Source organism: Schistocerca nitens, chromosome 7 (genome assembly GCF_023898315.1).
Source record: "Schistocerca nitens isolate TAMUIC-IGC-003100 chromosome 7, iqSchNite1.1, whole genome shotgun sequence".
Lineage (NCBI taxonomy): Eukaryota > Metazoa > Arthropoda > Insecta > Orthoptera > Acrididae > Schistocerca > Schistocerca nitens.
The window spans coordinates 410,886,283-410,908,258 of record NC_064620.1 but is presented as its reverse complement, the minus strand read 5'-3'; the positions used below and the strand labels follow the sequence as shown (position 1 = coordinate 410,908,258).

The 21,976-nt window shown below is 39.4% G+C and overlaps 1 protein-coding gene across 1 annotated transcript in view; it reads right to left on the bottom strand.

Moving 5' to 3' along the window:
* Positions 1-1,870: 1,870 nt before the first annotated feature.
* The window catches only part of LOC126195083 (uncharacterized), a 461,160-nt gene continuing 441,054 nt past the window's right edge, over positions 1,871-21,976 (bottom strand). The window contains exons 6-7 of the mRNA XM_049933544.1: positions 11,152-11,321; positions 1,871-3,383 (exon numbers count right to left, since the gene is read on the bottom strand). Coding sequence (XP_049789501.1) covers positions 3,359-3,383; positions 11,152-11,321 — 195 coding nt within the window. The 3' untranslated portion in view covers positions 1,871-3,358. The remainder of the gene's footprint in view (positions 3,384-11,151; positions 11,322-21,976) is intronic.

Sequence of the window (21,976 nt, the reverse complement as noted above, 5' to 3'; positions counted from 1 at the left end):
GTAGAAGAATCTTTTTACCCATTCGCCAAGAGTACAAGTTAGGTGGGTCGACAACATATTCCTGTCATGTGACGCACATGCCGTCACCAGTGTCGTATAGAATATATCAGACGTGTTTTCCTGTGGAGGAATCGGTTGACCTATGACCTTGCGATCAAATGTTTTCGGTTCCCATTGGAGAGGCACGTCCTTTCGTCTACTAATCGCACGGTTTTGTGGTGTGGTCACAAAACACAGACACTAAACTTATTACAGTGTACAGAGACGTCAATGAACGAACGGACAGCTCATAACTTTGCGAAAATAAGAAATTAAACTTTTAACTCGAGGGAAGACTTGAACGAAGGACCTCTCATTCCGCAGCTGCTTGCGCTAACCACAGGACCACGGCGCTCTTGGGCTCACACAATCCTTGATGTTGCCTATCTTGCGCATGGACTACTCAGTTTGTATATTTTACTAATTTTTTTCACGGTTCCACAAAACTTCTTCCTGTTTTCTCGATTGATCTGTGTTCAGTTTTTCAAGGCCTATCCACTGTGCCAACTTATAACTAAATCTGAGGGGGGTGCGATGGGGAGGTTCCCTTGTTAGCCTGTATCCATATGCTTCTTCTTCCTTGCAACCTAATTCACTCACTATGAAGAAATGTGGTTTCGATTCATTTATGTATATGCCCAAGTGCTCTGTTTTATTTGTTATATACTGAACATTCTGGTATGTAAGGATTAAATTGCTACATTTTACTCTAAAAATGCATCCCTATCACCTGTGTGACTGATAATTTTGTTTAAGTCACCTTTCCCTATGATAATTTTGCTTATTTTCTCCCATAAAAGTTTCTTCCCTTCGAAATTTAGGTTGATCTCATGTTTGGTAGGTGGGCATTTGTCCATTTTACCCATATCCACTATTCTACATTTTCCAAATGAAGCACACATCTGTTTGATTTTGATTTTGATTTTCGTTTTTCATATCTCCTTGTTGACACACAAATTATGCCTGTGAGGTAGCATTGCAACTATTGTGTTTTAAGATTTGTTAGTTTCTACGAAATTTTCCAGACTTGCTAAGCAATTTCATGCCCCGTTTTTTGTGGCATCATTGGCACCAGCTATGCACACGACATATTCATTTTCATGTTTTATATTTTCCTGCAGGTCGGCATCAGTTACATTTTTCATACCTGCACCCAGTTTTACAACTCCCATTGCTTGGAAATCTTTGTTATTGTCTTATAAAATACTTGCCAGATTTCTGCTGTGGTTGTCTGTTTAGAAAAGAACATTGAACCTCTTTTTGCAACTGATTCTTGGTTCTGTTGTCACTGCGTCTCGTTGTTGTTTCGTTTGCCCCACCGCTGCATTGTGTATGAACTTCGTTGCCATCAGACTTTTATGTTTATCACTAATACTTGTTTCAGTAGTAATTTCAGTGCACTTATTTGGAAGAGTTTGACTATCATCTGTAAATTTACACAATTTTCGTAGCGATAACGGTTAATACTTTCTAGACATTAGTTTTTTTGTATTCATATTTGGAACAGTTTGACTATCATGCAAAAGTATACACGATTTTTGTGATGGCCTACTCTTTTCAGATGTAAGTTTTTCCATCTCGCTCATTAAAACATTAGTTGTTAGTTGAACACTACTAGTACGATCATTTAACTTTCTGATTTAATCACTAACAAATCGTGCACACACCGTTTTTACCAGTATAATTTTCAATTTTTTTTTACATGAACTTGACGTGTCTATACATGCCACCATTTTATCCAATTCTCAAGCTCTTCCAATAAAATTGCCTCATAGGAGTTAGGTTGGTTTACAAGTCGCTTTGTGAAATACATGAGTAAATTTTGTACTAATTGACAAAAAATCAAAACTTTATTTCAGATATTTTTAAGCACATTAAAAATATGAGCATTTCAAACATTGATTCATTGTATTTACAGTCTTGTATTGTACTCACATAATTATAATAGTTAATTTAAATATTATATAAAGATAGCAGAACACAAATGAAAAAACAGCTAATTAAAAAAGCTGCAGTTATCATTGTCTGCACATATACCCCCAGTGGGGGACTTCACACTACACTTTTGTACAGTTTCTGATGTAATATGACAAAGTAATTACTCATGTATACGCCAGGAGCAGCTACTGTGATTAGAATATTGATTATTGTGAGAAGTTTATAAATTTCATATGTTACAGTCCTGCAGTTACTTAAGGTACATCAGGTGCATGACACTTTTGCATATGCTCTGTGATATGTATGCCAGATAAGAAACAGACATATAGAGCCTAAACAACAAAACAGGTATCTACCTGTCACTTGGAATGATAATGTGTGTTTCATTAATCATTTTTATCGAAAAAAAGAACTACAATTAATACAACTGTTGATAACCATTCAAACCACAGATAGAATTCATTAAGCAGTGGCACTTACTTATGCTTCCATTAAGTGAATTACATTTCACACTTCTAATTTAACTATCGGAAACAGTCAAGGAATATTTGTACAGTTCAGTGAGCATAAATCTCTGTAAGTTTTAAATCTGTCTGAAATACTGTGATCAGAATGACATTATTAACAAAATTTGATTGATATTCACTTCGGTTATTGTATACCACCTTAAATTTATTTTTCAGTTTGTTTGGAGTTTAAGGGTCAAATATTACTCTTGTGGAATTTTCTGCAGTAGAGAGATCTGTAAAAGAAATTCCTCGGTCTTTTCAGACCAGCTAAATACTCTTTAGTGGGGAATTTGTAAGATTTCAGCCATAATGACCACTCAGAAAAGTGCTGGCTGCACTTCAGTCTTATGAACAGGTTGTTATCGTCTGACATTCTTAAGATGATGATGGCATATCCCAGTTTAGCAGTCACTGCAACTGGTTACTGAAAAAAATTATGTATATTTTAATAGTTTGTATCATTTGATTCAATAATGTTGCAAGTTTACGCATCATCTGCTAAAGAAAACTTGGCTTCTGAATCTCCGTATTATCACTAATTTAACATTTGCTTCCTACATAATCCTGCTAGCTCATTTTCAGTTATCTTGTCATCCAGTATAATTTTTGACACAGTTTAACAGTTACACATTTATCACTACAAGCACTGTGCAAAATATATATGCAGTTGTAAAAGAAGCACAATAACAAATTCACATTGTCATATATAGTTGACATGTGGGGAAAAAAATAAAAGTCCATCTGAATTGGCACAGTCTTCGAAATGTGGCCATTTAAGGAAATGCTTTTCTACAAATTTCCTTTGCAACCATCATTGTTGAGATTCTGTCAACTGCATTTTTTGTTGTTGCTGCCATTGCCACAGGGTTATTTCAGTAAAGTTTTGATGTGGTGTACCTGCAATTTAAGATGAATAAATTTAGTCCACGAAACAGTTACATTTGAGCAAAGTGAGTTTCCTTTCATTAAAAAAGAAATAGTCATAAGGCACGAACAGACAAAATGTTATAGGAATAAAAAGATACCACTGAAAAGAAAGGCTAGGCTATAGACAGAAGACTAATAGTGAAGTTGACTTCATATGAACCATGTGGCACCATTGTACACTGAAAGAGAATTTTGACTTTTTAAAGTTTACAAAACTGGAAGTACCAGGTGTACCGGTATGAAATGAGTGTTAAGATACAAATGTGTCGATAGGGAATATTTGTTGTGAACAAGCCTTAATTTTTTGTTTGTTTGGTTGGTATGACATCTGTCAAAGATATATAGTATACATCAAGTCATAGAACAAACAACATCATATGTTTTTATCGTGTTAACAATGTTGAATTTTGTACCAGAAAGTGATGATTTGCGGAAAGCATTAATTTTTTGTTTTCATATGAAAAAAAGTGCTGCAGAGTCGCATCGAATGCTTGTCGAGGCATATGGTGATCATGCTCTATCAGAAGCAACATGCAAAAGATGGCTTCAATGGTTCAGAAATAATGATTTTGATGTAAGAAATGAAGGATGTGGAAGTCCACCAAAAAAGTTCGAAGACGCCGAATTGATGATACTTTGAGTCAGAAGCAAATGGCAGCAATGCTAAATGTTGCGCAACAAACAATTTTTGACCGTTTGAAAGCTATGGGAAATACCCAAAAGTGTGAAAAATGGGTGCCACATGAACTGAATGAAAGACAGGTGGAAAACCAAAAAACCATTTGTCAAATTTTGCTTCAAAGACATGAAAGATAATCAATTTTGCATTGAATTGTTACTGGCGATAAAAAATGGATTTATTTTAAGAATCCTAAATGGGAAAAATCATGGGTTAATCTGAGACAACCATCAACATCAACTGCAAAACCAGATCGATTCGGCAAGAAGACAATGCTCTGTGTGTGGTGGGATCAGAAAGGTATGGTGTATCATGATCTTCTAAAACCCGGTGAAACTGTGAATACTAATCACTACAGACAACAAATGATCAATTTGAACTATGCATTGATCTAAAAAAGACCAGAATGGGCCAGAAGACATGGCAAAGTAATTTTTTTACACAACAATGCACCTGCACACTAAGCAAAACTGGTTCAGGATACAATCAAAACACTTGGCTGAGAGCTGATACCTCACCCGCCATATTCACCAGACTTGGCCCCTTCCAACTACCATTTGTTTTCATCAATGGGACACACATTGGTTGAGGAACACTTCGATTCCTAAGAAGAAGTCGTAAATTGGGTGTCCGATTGGTTTGCTTCAAATGACGAACATTTCTATTGGCGTGGTGTCCACAAATTGCCAGAAAGGTGGTCAAAATGTATAGAAGGCAAAGGTCAGTACTTTGAATAAATTTTTTTTACTTTTCAATTCCAAATTAGTGTTTCATTTTCACAAAAAAACCCTCATTTCATACCGGTACACCTGGTATGCATTAAATATCTTAATGACCTTATAACTGAGTGTCACTCATGTCAAACGCGAGAAGATCATCATTCAGTAAGTGTATCTTTAGATGTGATAATGACTTTGATGATTCTGTTACATTACTTTCAGCAAGACATATGCACATTAAGGAAAGTTATATAGTAACCTGTATTCTGATATAGGATGCTGCAATCCACGTAAGTGAAAACAGTACTAGAGTATCTGAAACAGACATGATGAACCAACGCTGATCATAGTGCATAGAAAATTGAAGCAAAGCTGTTGAACATTCCATTAGTTTGTGTCATTCACATACAGTCAATCATGGTAAGGAATAACTTGTTTCAGAATATGAATTACATGGAGCTATAAATTTTGTAAGGAAAAGAAGGAAGTAAAAGTAGAGTCTAACAACCCATCAACACTAAGGTCATTGGAGATGGATCATTAGCTTCAAAATAAAAGAGCGAGGGAAGGAAATAAGTTGTGTTCTTTCCAAAAGCACTATCCTTCATTTTGCCATTATTGATTTAGGAAATCTAAATTTGGATGGACATTTGAACCTTAAAAGAAAAGACTAACATTTACACCATCCATAAAGTGATAGTTATCCAGGTCTGTGCAGATTTTTATTGCTGTTATATGGATCTGTAAAAAAGACATGACAGATTTATAATCAAAGTTTATAAGACACCTGGAATTTGGATTTTGATATTTTGCCACTAATGGTAATTTCTATATAGAAACTGAGCATCGTTAACTGCAAAATAAATCAGCCGATTATGAAGTATGGACTAAGGTGTAGTTGGTAGACTTTTATTCAGATGTATGTCATTCAGTCCCAAGCTGATGTATTTATTTCTAAGAATATTTCAGTGCTTTCAGACATTCAATGTACTGAAGTCCTCATGTTGTACTATCCCTGACCAACTGAAGTAATTTTGTGTATTAATCTCACTTACCAGTCCTGGTGATGTAGTTTTTGCTCTGGAGCATAAAAGGTCATTTGAATAATTACGTACAAAAATGATAAATATAGGATATCATTTACCTTTTGCACTTTTATTCAATCTTTTTTCAGCACCACGCTGAATATGCGCAATGTTTTTTGAAATATATGATGATATATTAAACGCCCAAATAGATTGCTCAACTGCAATGTCATTGCTTATGTGATGGCAGAACAAATCATTATTGCATCTTGTTAATTACAAAGACTAAGCAGATATAACTCATCTCTCCTATTTTATCTTCATCTCCATAAGGAGAAAGATAGAGGAATGTGCAGAGAGCAATAAATATCTTTGTAATTATATTGATCTCAACTTTTTTCGTGCTACATGTTGCAAAATAATGAGATATAACAATTTAAGACATTATGAAACTATAAGAAAACATTTTCTGCTGTTTTCTTCTGTGATGCACATATCAGTGCTACACTAAGTGAATAAGAAAGAATTTAACAATTTTGTACTACTAACATGCCACAAGTAAGTGTTGTTGTTGTGGTCTTCAGTCCTGAGACTGATTTGATGCAGCTCTCCATGCTACTCTATCCTGTGCAAGCTTCTTCATCTCCCAGTACCTACTGCAGCCTACATCCTTCTGAAACTGCTTAGTGTAATCATCTCTTGGTCTCTCTCTACGACTTTTACCCTCCACACTGCCCTCCAATACTAAATTGGCGATCCCTCGATGTCTCAGAACATTTCCTACCAACCGATCCCTTCTTCTAGTTAAGTTGTGCCACAAACTTCTCTTCTCCCCAATCCTATTCAATACTTCCTCATTAGTTATGTGATCTACTCATCTAATCTTCAGCATTCTTCTGTAGCACCACATTTTGAAAGCATTTATTCTCTACTAATCCAAACTATTTATCGTCCATGTTTCACTTCCATACATGGCTGCACTCCATACAAATATTTTCAGAAATTGTTGTAGATTAAAATAAGAATTAAATATAAAAGATACAGTTATTACAATGGCATTGGTAAAATGACCAATAGGAAATATGAAATATTAATATTTCAAGTCAAAGGCACTTCTCTGTGAAATTTAAGAATTAAACAAAGTGAAGTGGAAGGAGATGCAATGAAACACTGAACTGTCATTTACTTAACATATTATATGTGATTTGCACTGCTATTTGTCACAGAATCTGAAAAAGGGGCTTTTGCATATAGTCTTGCCATCAACCTATGGGACATCTTCAGTGAAGAACAATCCCCCTGTCAGTACTGAAAAGGGTTTCCAGGAGATTCACACTCCCAACATACTGAATCTACAAATATACCTCCCACACCATATTCTCCCATGCTTTAGAAACTCTGAAGTCATACTATAGCCAACAAAAAAGAGGCATACATTTTGCTGTGCAGTACCATCGTGTTTTGAAATAGCTACTATGTCCTGAAACAGGATTATAACACTCTTCATTGAGTCTTCAGACGAGGAACAGGCCTCCCCAAAACTCTTAACATCTCTGATATTCTGTTGACCAATCAAAATATGAAATAGACTCTCATGCTCACAACCACTAGTCACAAATGAAATAACCCTGTGTAAGACCCAATCCAAGCAGCTTCCCAGCATATTCTATTCCAGTCTTCTCTCTGGTATATCCTATCCCATCAGAGACAGCAAATATGTCATATATCAACACCACTTACGCTCTTTTATGTGGGCATTCACCCGTAGGAGTGGCCACCACTACATTGTATCCAAGGATAAGTTTCATCACCCAGTGGCAGAAAATGATGCTTAACACAATTTGAATTAAGTAACTGACCACCAGACATCTCACACAGTCAAAATCCTGTCCTTGACTACAGTTTATTTGATTTTCATATGTGTTGTGCATCCTCCTACACATCCTTTCATCCTGCAGACCTCTTGGCCCTAGTCTCAACTAGCTCCTGACCAATGTCCCCAAAAACTGTTACCACTTCATTGGTTGCCTACCTCGTCATTGCCTGCCCACCTCGATTACCCTCTCGATCCGTCTGTCTTCCTGTCCCACAGTACTGCTAGATTTATAGGATTGTCTGTACATGCACTTAGGTGAACTTTTTGTTCTGCCATATCTCTACTCACTCACTAGCTGTCTTTTCACATCCATTTTTTGTGTTTGTATTACACTCTGGATATTTCATCACATCTTCAGTACATTTTCCCTTAAGTGTTCCAGTTTAGAGTATATGAATTCACATTTATCTTTTATTTTGTGCAGGTAGTTATATGAAGTCACCTCCTTGCATCCACCTGTATGTGTGGGCTAAACCCAGGAACTGCTGTAGTGGTTTTGATCTTGTTTTCACTAACGGGTACACAGATTCACAAGGAAGACTTTTGTATATAATTTGAACAAACTGAGTTATGATGAAATAAAGTTAACTTGTGAAAATGATGCCAGTGCCACCTAGCAAACAGCCGCCGTAAATTCAAAGAGCAGCACAACAAGTGGCTAAATTCACATCTGGTGTCACAGCTTTGTAATACAGCATTTGAGTAGAAACTGAAAGGTGGTAGGATCGAATCCCAGTAGGGACACTTTTTCTCTGTCTGCCTTCATAACTTAGGAGTCACCTATCAATGATGTGGAGATTTGCCATAAACAAAACTTGCTTGGATTACATGTAAACTGTAACTCCCTTTTCTCCAGTTGGATAACTAGTTATGGACATATAAGCCATCTAAGTGATGTCCATCCAGCCACAATTGTTTCAGAACAATTGCATAGGGGAAAAAATGTTAAGTTCAAAATTTGTGGTTTCCATATATTTATGCATAGAGTAAAATGCAGCATAGGGTGCGGCTTTACTTCATTTTTAGTAAGGAACGTCTTGTAGCAGCATGGCAGATGATTCAACTTTCAGCTTCCTGCTGTTTTTGAGTCAAATGAATATGTGTACATGATTATTCTCTGTGTGGCGGGGCATAAGATACACATTCCAGACAAATTCATGTGACCACCGCCTATGTTCAATGTCAGTGTATCACACCCATGTACAGCTGACACGTGGCAGCTCTAGCAGTGAAGTGTATATTAATCATGTTGGGGGAAGGTGGAAAACAGTTGAGTCATTGTCATAATGCAGAAAGAGGGCAGTTTATCTAATGTCTAGAAGGACATGATCATTGGCTTTCAGGCCAAGGATGGAAACATATCTAAAGCAGCTGAATTTGTAAGCTGTATTCATGCTATCATGGTTAAAGTATACTGTGCAAGACAAAATGGCTGTATCCAAAACTGACACCGAGGCAACTTTGGTGCACCACAGGGTGTAGATGAAAGGGGTGAACAATGACTGCAGTGATGTGTACGGGCAAACAGACATGCAACTGTTGTGCAACTGACCACCCAGATGAACCAAGGAGCTACCAACAGTGCCTCCTCAACAACCATTCAGCGATGTCACTGTTTATGGAGCTCTGCAGCAAGCACCTGATTCATGCACCCATGGTGACTGCTGTTGATTGACAATGAAGGCTGGAATTTGCATGCTAACACTGCAACTGGATGTCCACTGAGTGGTGAAAGGTGCACTTCCCTGATGACAGAAGGCTGTTGGTGTGTAATGGCATGAAATGTGTGACAACGAACACCCTGCAACATTCACTGGAAGAGTCGAGGCCAGATGAGAGGGAGGTATAGTCTGTGGAATGTTTTTATGGCATTCCGTGGGTAATCATATCATTTTGGAAGGCACAATGGATCAACACAAGTATGTGCCTATTATGGGAGACCATGTCAAACTCTATTTTCAGTTTTTTTTTCCCCTCAGTACGAGGTGTGTACCACCAGGACAATACAATGTGATACACAGCTCACACTGTATGTGTATGGTTCAGAGAGTGCCAGGATGAGTTTACCATACTTCCCTGGCCACCAAACTCCCCAGATTTAAATTCATTTGAGAACCTGTGAGGCCACCTCAAATGGGCTGTTGGCACCATGGATCCTCAATCGAGAAACCTATCACAACTGGCCACGGCACTGGAGTTGGTGTGGCTACACATCCCTTTCGGTTTCTTCCAGAACCTCACTGTCTCTCTTCCTGCTCATCTTGCAGCAGACCACTGAGGAAAAGGTGATTATCAGGCTTTTGACAGGTTGTTATGTTAATGTGACAGGGCCGTGCATTATTTGTTTGGTCAGTTTCATATTATACAGAAGACTGGTAAATGAATCTTCACTGGTGAGAAAGTGATTTAGGGCTTCTAAAGATCATGACACATGGGCACTATCTGCATGAATGGAATTCATAAATTTCTGGCAAATGAGTACATAAGATTTAGAAATACTTCTGCAGGTGATTGGAGGACACATTTCAAAATATCACGACAATTTCAGACTGTCAATTTCTGCATCCCTCAATTTGCATTCTTAATTTTCTGCAAATTCCTTGAACAATGGATAATGATTCATTCAACTCTGAAGTGCGTACTAAATGTGACCATAAATGAAACAGGCTGTCATGTGATGTACAACTTGAAATAGTCAAATGCTTTTAATCATAAACTTCCCAGCAACCATTTGATAACAGTTGCATAGTGAAAAACATGTGAATGCAAAATATGTGTTTTATTTTTCATGCTGAAGTAAAACATTTTCCGAAAAAGTATCTCAACAACTTTGCTTCATTTACATGCTGGATGTTCTTTCTGCAGTTCAAAAGATGACTTTCAGCCTTCTGCCTTTCTTAAATCAAATCTAGGTGTGGACAGAATTCTTTGCATGACATGGTGAAGAAGTCTGCCATTAAGAGATAATGGCAAGGACTTGCGGCAATGGATCTCAGTGATGGAACACACTGTATACTAAGTTTCAGAAGAGGAGTGCTGTTATATGAGCTAAGCATGTGCGTCATGTATATTTTGTTTTATTTCTATTACACATACACCAAAGGTTTGTATACAGTATTTACATTGATTATAAACGTATTACTTACATCTTGACAAGCTCCCATGATTGCCCTGAGACCTTACTCCAAAGGCCAATTCAGTGCGGAACACACAACATCATGCCTCCAGACAACTTTCCTAGCGTGCACTGTTTACATCACATAACTTATATGAAAGTGATGATATTCTCTTACTTAATGTTTTTCTCTTAATTTTATTCCTGGTCACCAAAACAAAATATGCTATTCCACTCAAGTCATCTGGTCATAGGTGTTTCTGGGCTGGGTTGTTAGTGTTAATTTTAAAACTGAGGCCTGATAGTAGAAGAAGGAACAAATACCTGTGACACATTGGTGGTCCATGTTCACTGAAACCATTTGTGATTCCATTTGTCAGTGGATGATGTGCTGTCCCATTCGGAAGCAAATTGTGCCTCTCACAACAATATACAGATATGTAGCCAGTAATTCTCTCAGCTCTTAGTCTTTGTGCAAAATCAGAGAGTACTGTCTGTAACAAAACTTACATTTACTTCAGTGTTAAAGGAAGCAATAAATGGTATAGTCAATATTTAAATACTTCATTCAGATATCTCTTTGCATTCAAAGATATCACTGGAAAATTATGGAACATTCACATTTGCTTTTGACAATTATATTTAGATGGTGTGTACATTATTAAGCATTCTAAGAGCACAAAATAATATTACTGTGTTATGTGTCTTTACATTCTTCATCAGGGAGGGAAAAGTGTTTTATTGCAGAAGGTTGAGAAAGAGGGGATGAGGAGTTGCAGATCACTCAAATCTTAGGTTGAGAGGGACAGATTAGTTGTGTGGATGAGGGATTGTTTACAAGATAATTTTTATATGATGCATAAAGTAAATTCTCTGTTTAAAATGTCATTTTTTAATAACTGTCGATAGCCTAGAATTATGATGTCCTAACTACAGGATACCCTGTAGGCTTATTATGTATGGGGTGTTTAAAGGGTACAGACAAAATCAGTATGATAAATAACTGCAGTTAAACAGTGGAAAGTACAGGCCAGAGTATCAACAGTGTTATGGAAGCAAGTCTCCATTCCTTTCTTTCTCCAGAGAAGTGTTTTGAAAATGCTGCAGGACAAGGATCCATTGGAGAATAAATGTAGCAGTGAGGTTTTCATCCTTCAGGCTAACTTGGGTGCTGCAACTGGTACTGACTGTCCGTGAATCGCAAGTATCCATGTTATAGCCCAGAACACAGTTTTTAATGTCAACCTGTAACCATAAGTATACACCCCACAAAGAACAGAACTTTGAACTGTAGCATAGTTGGAATATGTAAATGGACTCATGAAATACTGTTTTAGAAACTTTGAGAATTAGTTTTCAATAAGGAATATAATAACATACTGCTGCTGCTTATGCACTCCTCATATTCAACATCTACAGAAGCATGAGAGTGATTCAGTATGGAGCAGAACATGTTCTTCCATCACTGTATCAAAAGGAAAACTCCCTTCACAAAACTAAAATTACAAGGAAACAGATAAGTGGTAAATCCCACAACATCAAAGGCAAATCAACATGTGTAAACACAGCTTTTGATGATTACCTGCTGTGTTAAAGGAAGCAATAAATGGTATAGTCAATATTTAAATACTTCATTCAGATATCTCTTTGCATTCAAAGATATCACTGGAAAATTATGGAACATTCACATTTGCTTTTGACAATTATATTTAGATGGTGTGTACATTATTAAGCATTCTAAGAGCACAAAATAATATTACTGTGTTATGTGTCTTTACATTCTTCATCAGGGAGGGAAAAGTGTTTTATTGCAGAAGGTTGAGAAAGAGGGGATGAGGAGTTGCAGATCACTTAAATCTTAGGTTGCGAGGGACAGATTAGTTGTGTGGATGAGGGATTGTTTACAAGATATTTTTTATATGATGCATAAAGTAAATTCTCTGTTTAAAATGTCATTTTTTAATAACTGTCGATAGCCTAGAATTATGATGTCCTAACTACAGGATACCCTGTAGGCTTATTATGTATGGGGTGTTTAAAGGGTACAGACAAAATCAGTATGATAAATAACTGCAGTTAAACAGTGGAAAGTACAGGCCAGAGTATCAACAGTGTTATGGAAGCAAGTCTCCATTCCTTTCTTTCTCCAGAGAAGTGTTTTGAAAATGCTGCAGGACAAGGATCCATTGGAGAATAAGTGTAGCAGTGAGGTTTTTATCCTTCAGGCTAACTTGGGTGCTGCAACTGGTACTGACTGTCCGTGAATCGCAAGTATCCATGTTATAGCCCAGAACACAGTTTTTAATGTCAACCTGTAACCATAAGTATACACCCCACAAAGAACAGAACTTTGAACTGTAGCATAGTGGGAATATGTAAATGGACTCATGAAATACTGTTTTAGAAACTTTGAGAATTAGTTTTCAATAAGGAATATAATAACATACTGCTGCTGCTTATGCACTCCTCATATTCAACATCTACAGAAGCATGAGAGTGATTCAGTATGGAGCAGAACATGTTCTTCCATCACTGTATCAAAAGGAAAACTCCCTTCACAAAACTAAAATTACAAGGAAACAGATAAGTGGTAAATCCCACAACATCAAAGGCAAAGCAACATGTGTAAACACAGCTTTTGATGATTACCTGCTGTGGTGGCTACCACAGCAACAAGTTAGATACACAGTTGTTCCTGATAAAGATGATGGAGGAAATAATCAAAAGCTTGGATTTTTATCCTGAATTGACACAGTATCAGTAATATCATGAAAGACTTCATTTTCACACATGATTTTTTTACCTGCTTTTGTGTCTCAAACTAGTCTGGGGCAATGAACTGCTTAGCATCAAATCATAATATTAATACATGAACACAAAAGTTGAAGTGCCAGTTTTAAAAATTAATTGTACAAGGAGGCTAATGAAACTTACATAATTCAAAAGGTATTTTGTCATAGATGTGCAGAAAGACAAAATCATATATGTATGTAGCCATTAAGAGTGGTGAAAGGAAGTTGATGTTTCTATATTCATAGTTCTGGTGGTACCTTCTCTATCACGCATTAAAATCTCCAATATGTGAACATCAACAACTGAAGTGCTGCCAACTTCTGACCTCTGTACCGATCAGGTTTTACAGTAGAAATGACACTTGGAAGTAACAACATTTTGTGGAATCACATTTGAGGGATGTTCATGCTTATTTGGTCCATTTGCAGTAACATTCAAGTGCCACACAACTACAATGCGGCAACTACTAGGTTGATGATTTTGTCAGCAGCAGTAATCAAGATACTGTAGTAATGAAGTCTGTAAGAATAACTTTGCAGTCATGTGCCACCATTGCAGGAAATCTTTGAAGTAAGTTCCTAATTTTTAATTTCTTCTTTTTGAATAACTATGACTTACGACCTCCATTATTATATGGTAACTATGTTTGTTTTAGGTTATGACTGGAGGGAGAATGCTAACAGTTCAGAGTGAAAGGCACAGAGCTAGACAGACACCATATTTACACAGAAAAAGGAATAGTAATGTGGATGTTCATATAGATAATGCATCTGTTTTACTGAACAATAATACATGTACATTAAAAAAATGAAGTTCTGATTTTTAAAATTAATGATACAAGAAGGCCAATGAAACTTATACAATTCAAAAGGTACTTCCATGGTTGTGCACAAACAAAAATCATGTGTGTACATAGCCATTACGAGAGGTAAAAGGAAGTAGACATACACAAATGAGGAAAGAGAAACATTTTCCACTGTCTCTCATGTTGCTACCAACTTCTACCATACACACTAATCAGGTGCTATGGTACAAATGACTCACAAAAGAACAATGTTTTGTGAAATCTCATTCTTGGGACATTCATGTTTAAATGTTACAGATAGTTAATTTGCAGTAACACATGATAGCGAGCAGCTACAATGCCACAACTGCTACTTCATTGATATTGTCAGCAGTGGAAAACAAAATTTAGTAACGAAGTCATTGGGGGCAACAAACATAATTTATTAGCATCATTTTTTCCCTGACTTTCATCTAAGAGTGAACAGAACTACCGTCATGTTCAGTTGGCACCATCACCACAAAAGTGAAGTGTTCCTAATTTTCAATAGCTACAAAACTACAATTGTTTTATGCGACATCTCAGAGAAGAACACTGATGGATCAGACTGAAAGATGAAAAGAGATACATAATTTAGGAATAATGTGGACATTGATAATGATAATCCTTTTGTTGTTTGGAAGATACATATAAATTTGCATTGAATGTAACACCAATTCTGAAAGATGTAATTGGAGTTCAATGAATTTACAGCCCAGATTTTGTAATGCAAATCATTTTGCATCTGAGGTTACTTTATGTAAAGCAATGACTTTCAGTTGTGTTGCCATAAGTTAATTTTCCTCCATTAACACCAAATTTCTTTTTCAATGCATAGTACCAAGCACCCACTTCAAATGATCAAGCAGTTAAAGAGAAATCAAAGAATTATTTCATGAATACTTGTAGCTACATACAGCATTTGCTACATGCTAAAATTCCAGAGTTTTGCATGAATTGTACACTTGAAAGTAGATCACATTTTTTTATCACAGATCAGGTCCACTGCTTCAATTGGTTGAATTTCACCACTGGTGATACTTTCTGCAAAACTATGTCATAGAGGTAGAAGTGCCTGTCAACCAAAAGGCCTGCTGCTATGGAGCAAGAAGACATATTCAGAGCACAAGGTTGCAAGGGCACTCATACAGTATGCTCACACTGCAGAATGCACTAGCCATGGTCTCTGAAAGCTGTAGTTGGGCACCTTACAGCAGCATCAGGGCATCGGAAAGTGCTGCCCAGACAAGAAAACCAAGACAAATTAAGTCATTACTGGCTAACGGTTAAAAGTCGGTGCTCCAGCCTGTTGTAATTTCTGGGCTATAGTGCTGCCATAGGGATAACATTAGCCAGCCTGACTCTCATACATACCCCCAAATTTAGACCCTTGCCCACTAACTTTCGTTGTATCCACCAGTATCCAGGTGCATACAGTATGTCACTTGAAGCAGTCTACACCAGATGATGGTTACAAGATGGAGGCCACTTGCAAAATTGAAGCAGTCAGCTTTGACACCAGTAGCTGCAGGCTCCTACCTGGGCTAAAGTCTGCATGTGGTCAACTTTGTGCCTCTGTACTGCAGGGTGACTATCTATTGCAGACAGCTACCTGTCTGGTAGACTGTGAGATTGAGCCTGGGCAAGCTAGCTGCCCAGCTACCCCGCTGCTGTTCTCCAACCTGTGCAGACTCACATTGTTGCTGACCACTGCTGGGGACAGGCATGGCGTATCACCTTCAATTGTGCTGGGAACCTCTAAAATGTGACACATCAGCAGGTTATTCTGCTCTCATAAACTACACTTGCCTACTGCTATGACAATCAATTCTCCCCACAATGTTCCTGCACAGGAACAGAAAAGGGCCAGAAAAATAACAAGTTTACTCACCACACATACACTGTCAAAGCTGCAAACCATCTGTGGAGTGTGGGGGAGAATTCCCTTCCCAGTGATGAGAAAGCGTCATTATTCCAGATTTCAAATCAGGTAAACCACCTCTTCAGATGAATAGCTATCATCCAATCAATTTACCTGCTGTCCTCTGCAAGTTACTTAAACATGTGTTGAAGGCTGTATTGGATCCTTGAATACTGGGACCTTTTGGCTTCGACCCAGGGTGGTTTTCACCAAGGCTGCCGCATATAATTTAGTTCATTTGGAATCTGCAATCCAAATGGCTTCTGCATGGAATCAACACATTGTTGGAGTCTTATTCAGTATGCATAAAGCTTATGATACCATATGACACCACCACATTCTTGCCACCTTATATGATGGGATTTCCATAGCCTGATTCCAATTTTTGTCTGGAACTTTCTTTCATGTTACACTTTTCAGATACAGGATGGTGCCTCTCATAGCACCTCCTATCTGTAGGAGAGTACGGTTCTGGAGGGTTCTGTTTGGAGTATCCCTCTCTTTTTCAGGGCTGTCAAGTGTCTGGCGGTGGCTGTGGGGGCTATGGTGTCCCCCTCTTTGTATGCTGATGATTTTTGCATTTATTTTTGTTAGTCCATGATGGGCATTGCTGAATGCAGGCTGCAGGAAGCAATATGCCAGATGCAGTCTTGGGCTCTAATTCATGACTTTCTCTTTCAGCTGCCAAAACCTGTGTTTTGCACTTCTGTCATCAACGTATGGTCCATCCCCATCTGGATCTGTACCATGATGGCAAGTCTGTCAGTGTAGTGGACTCTCATCATTGCTGTGAACTGGGATGTGAACCAATCTACTCTAATACAGCTCTACACAGATTACGGGAGTCTCCCATACACCTTAACATCAAATTCGATATTACAGATGCTGGACCTCATATGCTATTGTAAGCTATGACTGGCAACTGGTGCCTTTTGGACTATCCCCATGATCTCACTCCTACTGGAAGCAGGGGTTCCACCACTGCAGAGTCTGTGCCAACAACAGTTGATCACTTATGTATTATGCATGTGCTACTCTCTGGAGCACCCAAACCACTGTCTCCTCTTATGAGATGTGGAGATCCACCTCCCACAATGGTAGTCCAGATCTGGGGTTAAGACTGCCATCAGCATCCATGACCATTTTCTCTGAACTCCAGCTTTCCCCTCTACCACCCTTCTCTGCGTCCAGTCATGCATCCCTTGTCCACTGCTGTATCTTGACCTCTCACAAGGTCTGAAAGGTGTGGCTCATCCTGATGTCCTCCACTGCCAGTTCTTCTCCATCTCAGTGCATTTCAGGTTTCAGAAGTAGTTTATACTAATGGCTCAATGGTTGCTAGCCACGTCAACTTTTCATACGTTCATGCAGAATGTAATGAACTCATCTCCTTGCCAGATGGCTGCAGCGTTTTGACTGTGGAGTTGGCAGTCATCTCTCATGCTCTTGAGCATATCTGCTCCTGCACTGATGAGTCCCGCATCTATAGTGTTCAAAGTTGAGATGGCTCATTGTTCATCGCAAGAATTGAGAGCATTTCCTGTTGTTATGTTGGAGAGCCTGTGGTGGCTATGCTTTTTTTCTTGTTTTCTGTGTACTATGTTATGCCTATTTTTTGGTGGGTAAAGTTTTCTCAAATGCCAGGGTCACAAAAATAAGTGATGATGACTTAGTAAGAGAGTGAGACACACAGGCCAGTTGAAGGTGGATAATGTGGATTGAAAGGATACTTTAATGACAGAAAATATGCAAGAGCAGCATGGGCTAGCAGATGTAAAGGAAATAAAAGTTTCACCCAATGCAGTCATAGCTTTATTGGATTTGAATTCAGCTAGTCACTTTATGGGCAATAAGATGGGAGATGTGTTGGCATTCTTGGAGCATTTGGAGGCTGCCATGAGTCTTGGTAACTGGACAGACGGGGTGCTGTTGCAGATGGCCAAATTTTTGTTGCTGGCTGAGGCAAAAACATACATAAAGTATCATGAGGAATTGAATAAAGCACATACTTTAGGGCAGCTCAAGAATCGGCTTGTTCAGCACTACCATAAACAGAACAGTACCAGATTCTTTCTGGAGTAGCTCAGTGGAGTATCCTAAAATGGAATGAATCAGTGGAGGCTTTTCTGGGTATAATCAGGAAAATAAATGTGCAAATTTAGGAATTAACGAGGAGTGAAGAGGGGACAGAGGTATTCTGAAAGAGGCTGAATGTAGATCACTAAAGATTTTTTTCATGGGGCTTCCACCAGACATACTGAGGGGAGTACAGGTGGAAAACCCAAACGATTTGGGTGCAGCTATCAGGATAGCTATGCAGTTAGAGGAAGATGATGGGGACTGACCTGTGCAGGAACAGATATACTAAAGAGCATGAGAGATGAGTGCCAACTCCACAGTCAAAATACTGCAGCCATCTGGCAAGAAGAGGAGTTCATCACATCCCACATGAATGTAAGAAAAGCTGGTGTGGCCAGAAACCACTAGTGTGGATTACTTCTGAAACCTGAAATGTACTGAGATTGAGAAGAACTGGCAGTGGATGGCATCAGGATGAGTCACGCCTTTCAGACCTTGTGAGAGGTCAAGATAGAGAAGTGGGCGAGAGATGCATGAGTGGACACAGAGAAGGGTGGTAGAGGGGAAAGCTGGAGTTCAGAAAAAATGGCCTGGATGTGGCTGGCAGTACTAACCCCAGATCTTGACTGCCATTGTGGGAGGTGGATCTCCATATCTGGAAAGAGGAGACAGTGGTTTGGGTGCTCCAGAGAGCAGCAGATGCATAATGCATAAGTGATCAACTGTTATTGGCACAGACTCTGCAATGTTGGAACCCCTGCCTCCAGTAGGAGGCATAACAGGGGGCTAGTCCGAAAAGCACCAGTTGCCAGTCATACCCAACAATGGCGTATCAGGTCCAGCAACTGTAATACCGAATTTGATGTTGAGCTGTATGCAAGACTCCCGTAATCTGTGTAGAGCTGTATTAGAGTAGATTGGTCTGCATCCCAGTTGGTGCTGCTGAGGCATTGAAGAGCATTGAGGTGTGATCAACATGGGCCTTTTAGTTGATGAAGAAGGGGAAGCCAAGTCAACTGAACATCAAAGACCAGTCCAAAGCAACAATGAGAATCCACTACACTGACAGACTGGCCATCAAGGTACAGATCCAGATTGGGGTGGACCATATGGTGTGCATAACACAGGTTTTGGCAGCCAAAAGAGAAAGCCACGAATTAGAGCCCAAGACTGCACTAGGTGTATTGCTTCCTGCAGCCTGTTATCAGCAATGCCCATCATGGACTAACAAAAATGAAAGCAAAAATCATCAACATACAAAGAGGGGGACACCATAGCCCCCACAGCCACCATCAGACACTTGACAGCCCTGAAAAAGAGGGGGACACTCCAAACAGAACCCTCCAGAACCGTACTCTCCTACAGATAGGAGGTGCTATGGGAGGCACCATCCTGTATCTGAAAAGTGTGACATGAAAGAAAGTTCCAGACAAAAATTGGAATCAGGCTATGGAAATACCACTCATATAAGGTGGCAAGAATGTGGTGGTGCCATATGGTATCATAAGCTTTAAGCATATTGAATAAGACTGTAACAATGTGTTGATACCAGGCAAAAGCCATTTGGATTGCAGATTCCAAGTGGACTATATTATCTGCAGCAGAGCAGCCTTGGTGAAAACCACCCTGGGTCGAAGCCAGAAAGCCCTAGGATTCAAGGATCCAATGCAGCCTCTAAAACAACATTTGTTCCAATAACTTGCCGAGGACATTGGTTAAACTGAGTGTATGATAGCTGTCCATCTGAAGAGGTGGTATATCTGATTTCAAAGTCTGACCCGATAGCTGAGTGGTCAGTGTGACAGATTGCCGTCCTACGGGCCTGGGTTCGATTCCCGACTGGGTCAGGGATTTTCTCCGCTCAGGGACTGGGTGTTGTGTTGTCTTCATCATCATCTCATCCCATCTGGCACGCAGGTCACCCAATGTGATGTCAAATGAAATAAGACCTGCACCAAGGCGGCCGAACATGCTCCGTAAGGGGCCTCCCGGCCAGTGACGCCAAACGCTAATTTCCATTTACCTGATTTCAAAACTGGAATAATGATACTTTCCCATCACTGGGTACAGAATTCCCCCACACTCCACAGATGGTAAGAAAAGCCAAGTATATGACATTGGCTAGCGACTAGTAAGTGTTGAAACATTTGGTTGTACACCCAGTGGACTAGCAGAGAGCAAGGTTGCCAACGAATTCCTACTTGCTAAATGGAGTGTTGAAAGGCTCCAGGCAGTGAGGAACAAAAGGTAAAAGGAATCGTTCCAGATGAAGTTTGAGAAGATGCAACATTGGCAGATAATGAACTGACGCTGAGGCCAGGGCAAAATGCCAAGCAAACTGCTTAGCGGTAGAGACTGGGCTGGTGAGGATGACACCATTCAGGGAAATTCCTGGGACAGCGGCAGGAGGTCAGTGGCCAAAAATGAGACTAATCTTTGCCCATACCTGCAAAGAGAGAGTATGCAGCCGGTGAAGTATCGTTCCCAACAAATATGTTCTGGCATTTAATAATGGGCCTGTGCACAAAGCCATTTAAAGGCCAGGAGGTGGGCAAGAGATGGATACCATTTGCAGTGTTGAAGGGCAGAATGGTGATCTTTAACAGCGGCAGCAATTTTGGGGGTACACCACGGGACAGTCTTCTATTGGGGAGAATCTTAGCAAGAATGAATCACTATAGCAGCTGTCGAAAGGGTGGCATTGCTCATAGTTCATACGAACTCATCAGTGCCATCATGTGGTGGAGTGGGTGGGATGGTAGCTGAAGAGAAGGCATTCCAGTCTGCATTAGTAATAGCCAACCTGGGAGAGTGTCCAGGCGAGTGATGCTGGAGAAATGATCACAACTGGAAAATGATTGATGTTGCACAAATTGTCATGAACTCTCCATTGAATGGGGACTCATCCCAAGATTTATGCATCTTCTTCTTCTCCTTCAGAGGGAAAGAGGAAGTGTGGTCAGGAATAGAGAAAACCACAGCAATATCAGGATCCACAAGAGAATGGCCTTGAGATCCACAGAGCACGAGTCCCGCATTCAACTTGAAGTAACAGGCTTCTTGTCCTGGAGATGCTGGGGAGGGGCGTGCAGAGAGAGTCCTATCCCCAGTGGGTACTGGAAAAGAGAGTTTCTTCTCTGGCTGAGGAGATGGAGCAGTTCTATGAGGTGAGGGAATGAGAAGTGCCTGGGAGGAGGGAAGGGGAAAGGGAAGAGGAACTGGACTAAGGTAAGGAGGAAGGAGAAGGAGAAAAGGATGTAACAGAAGCAAAGGTAGACATGGAAGACACCAGGTGGAGATGGTCGAATTACTGTCAGGCCTCATGGCAGACAATCAAGAGTTCTGAATTCCTGAATCTTTCTTTCCTTTTTATGAATTGGACAATGGCAAGCCAGGAGAATGTGGGCTGGAATAGTTCACATACTTCAGAGATGCAAGGACTCCCCACATGGAGAGAACAGCTGAAATAACTGCAAATAGGGTTCACTTCACATCATGAAGACATATGATCAAGACAGAGAACTGGAAACAGC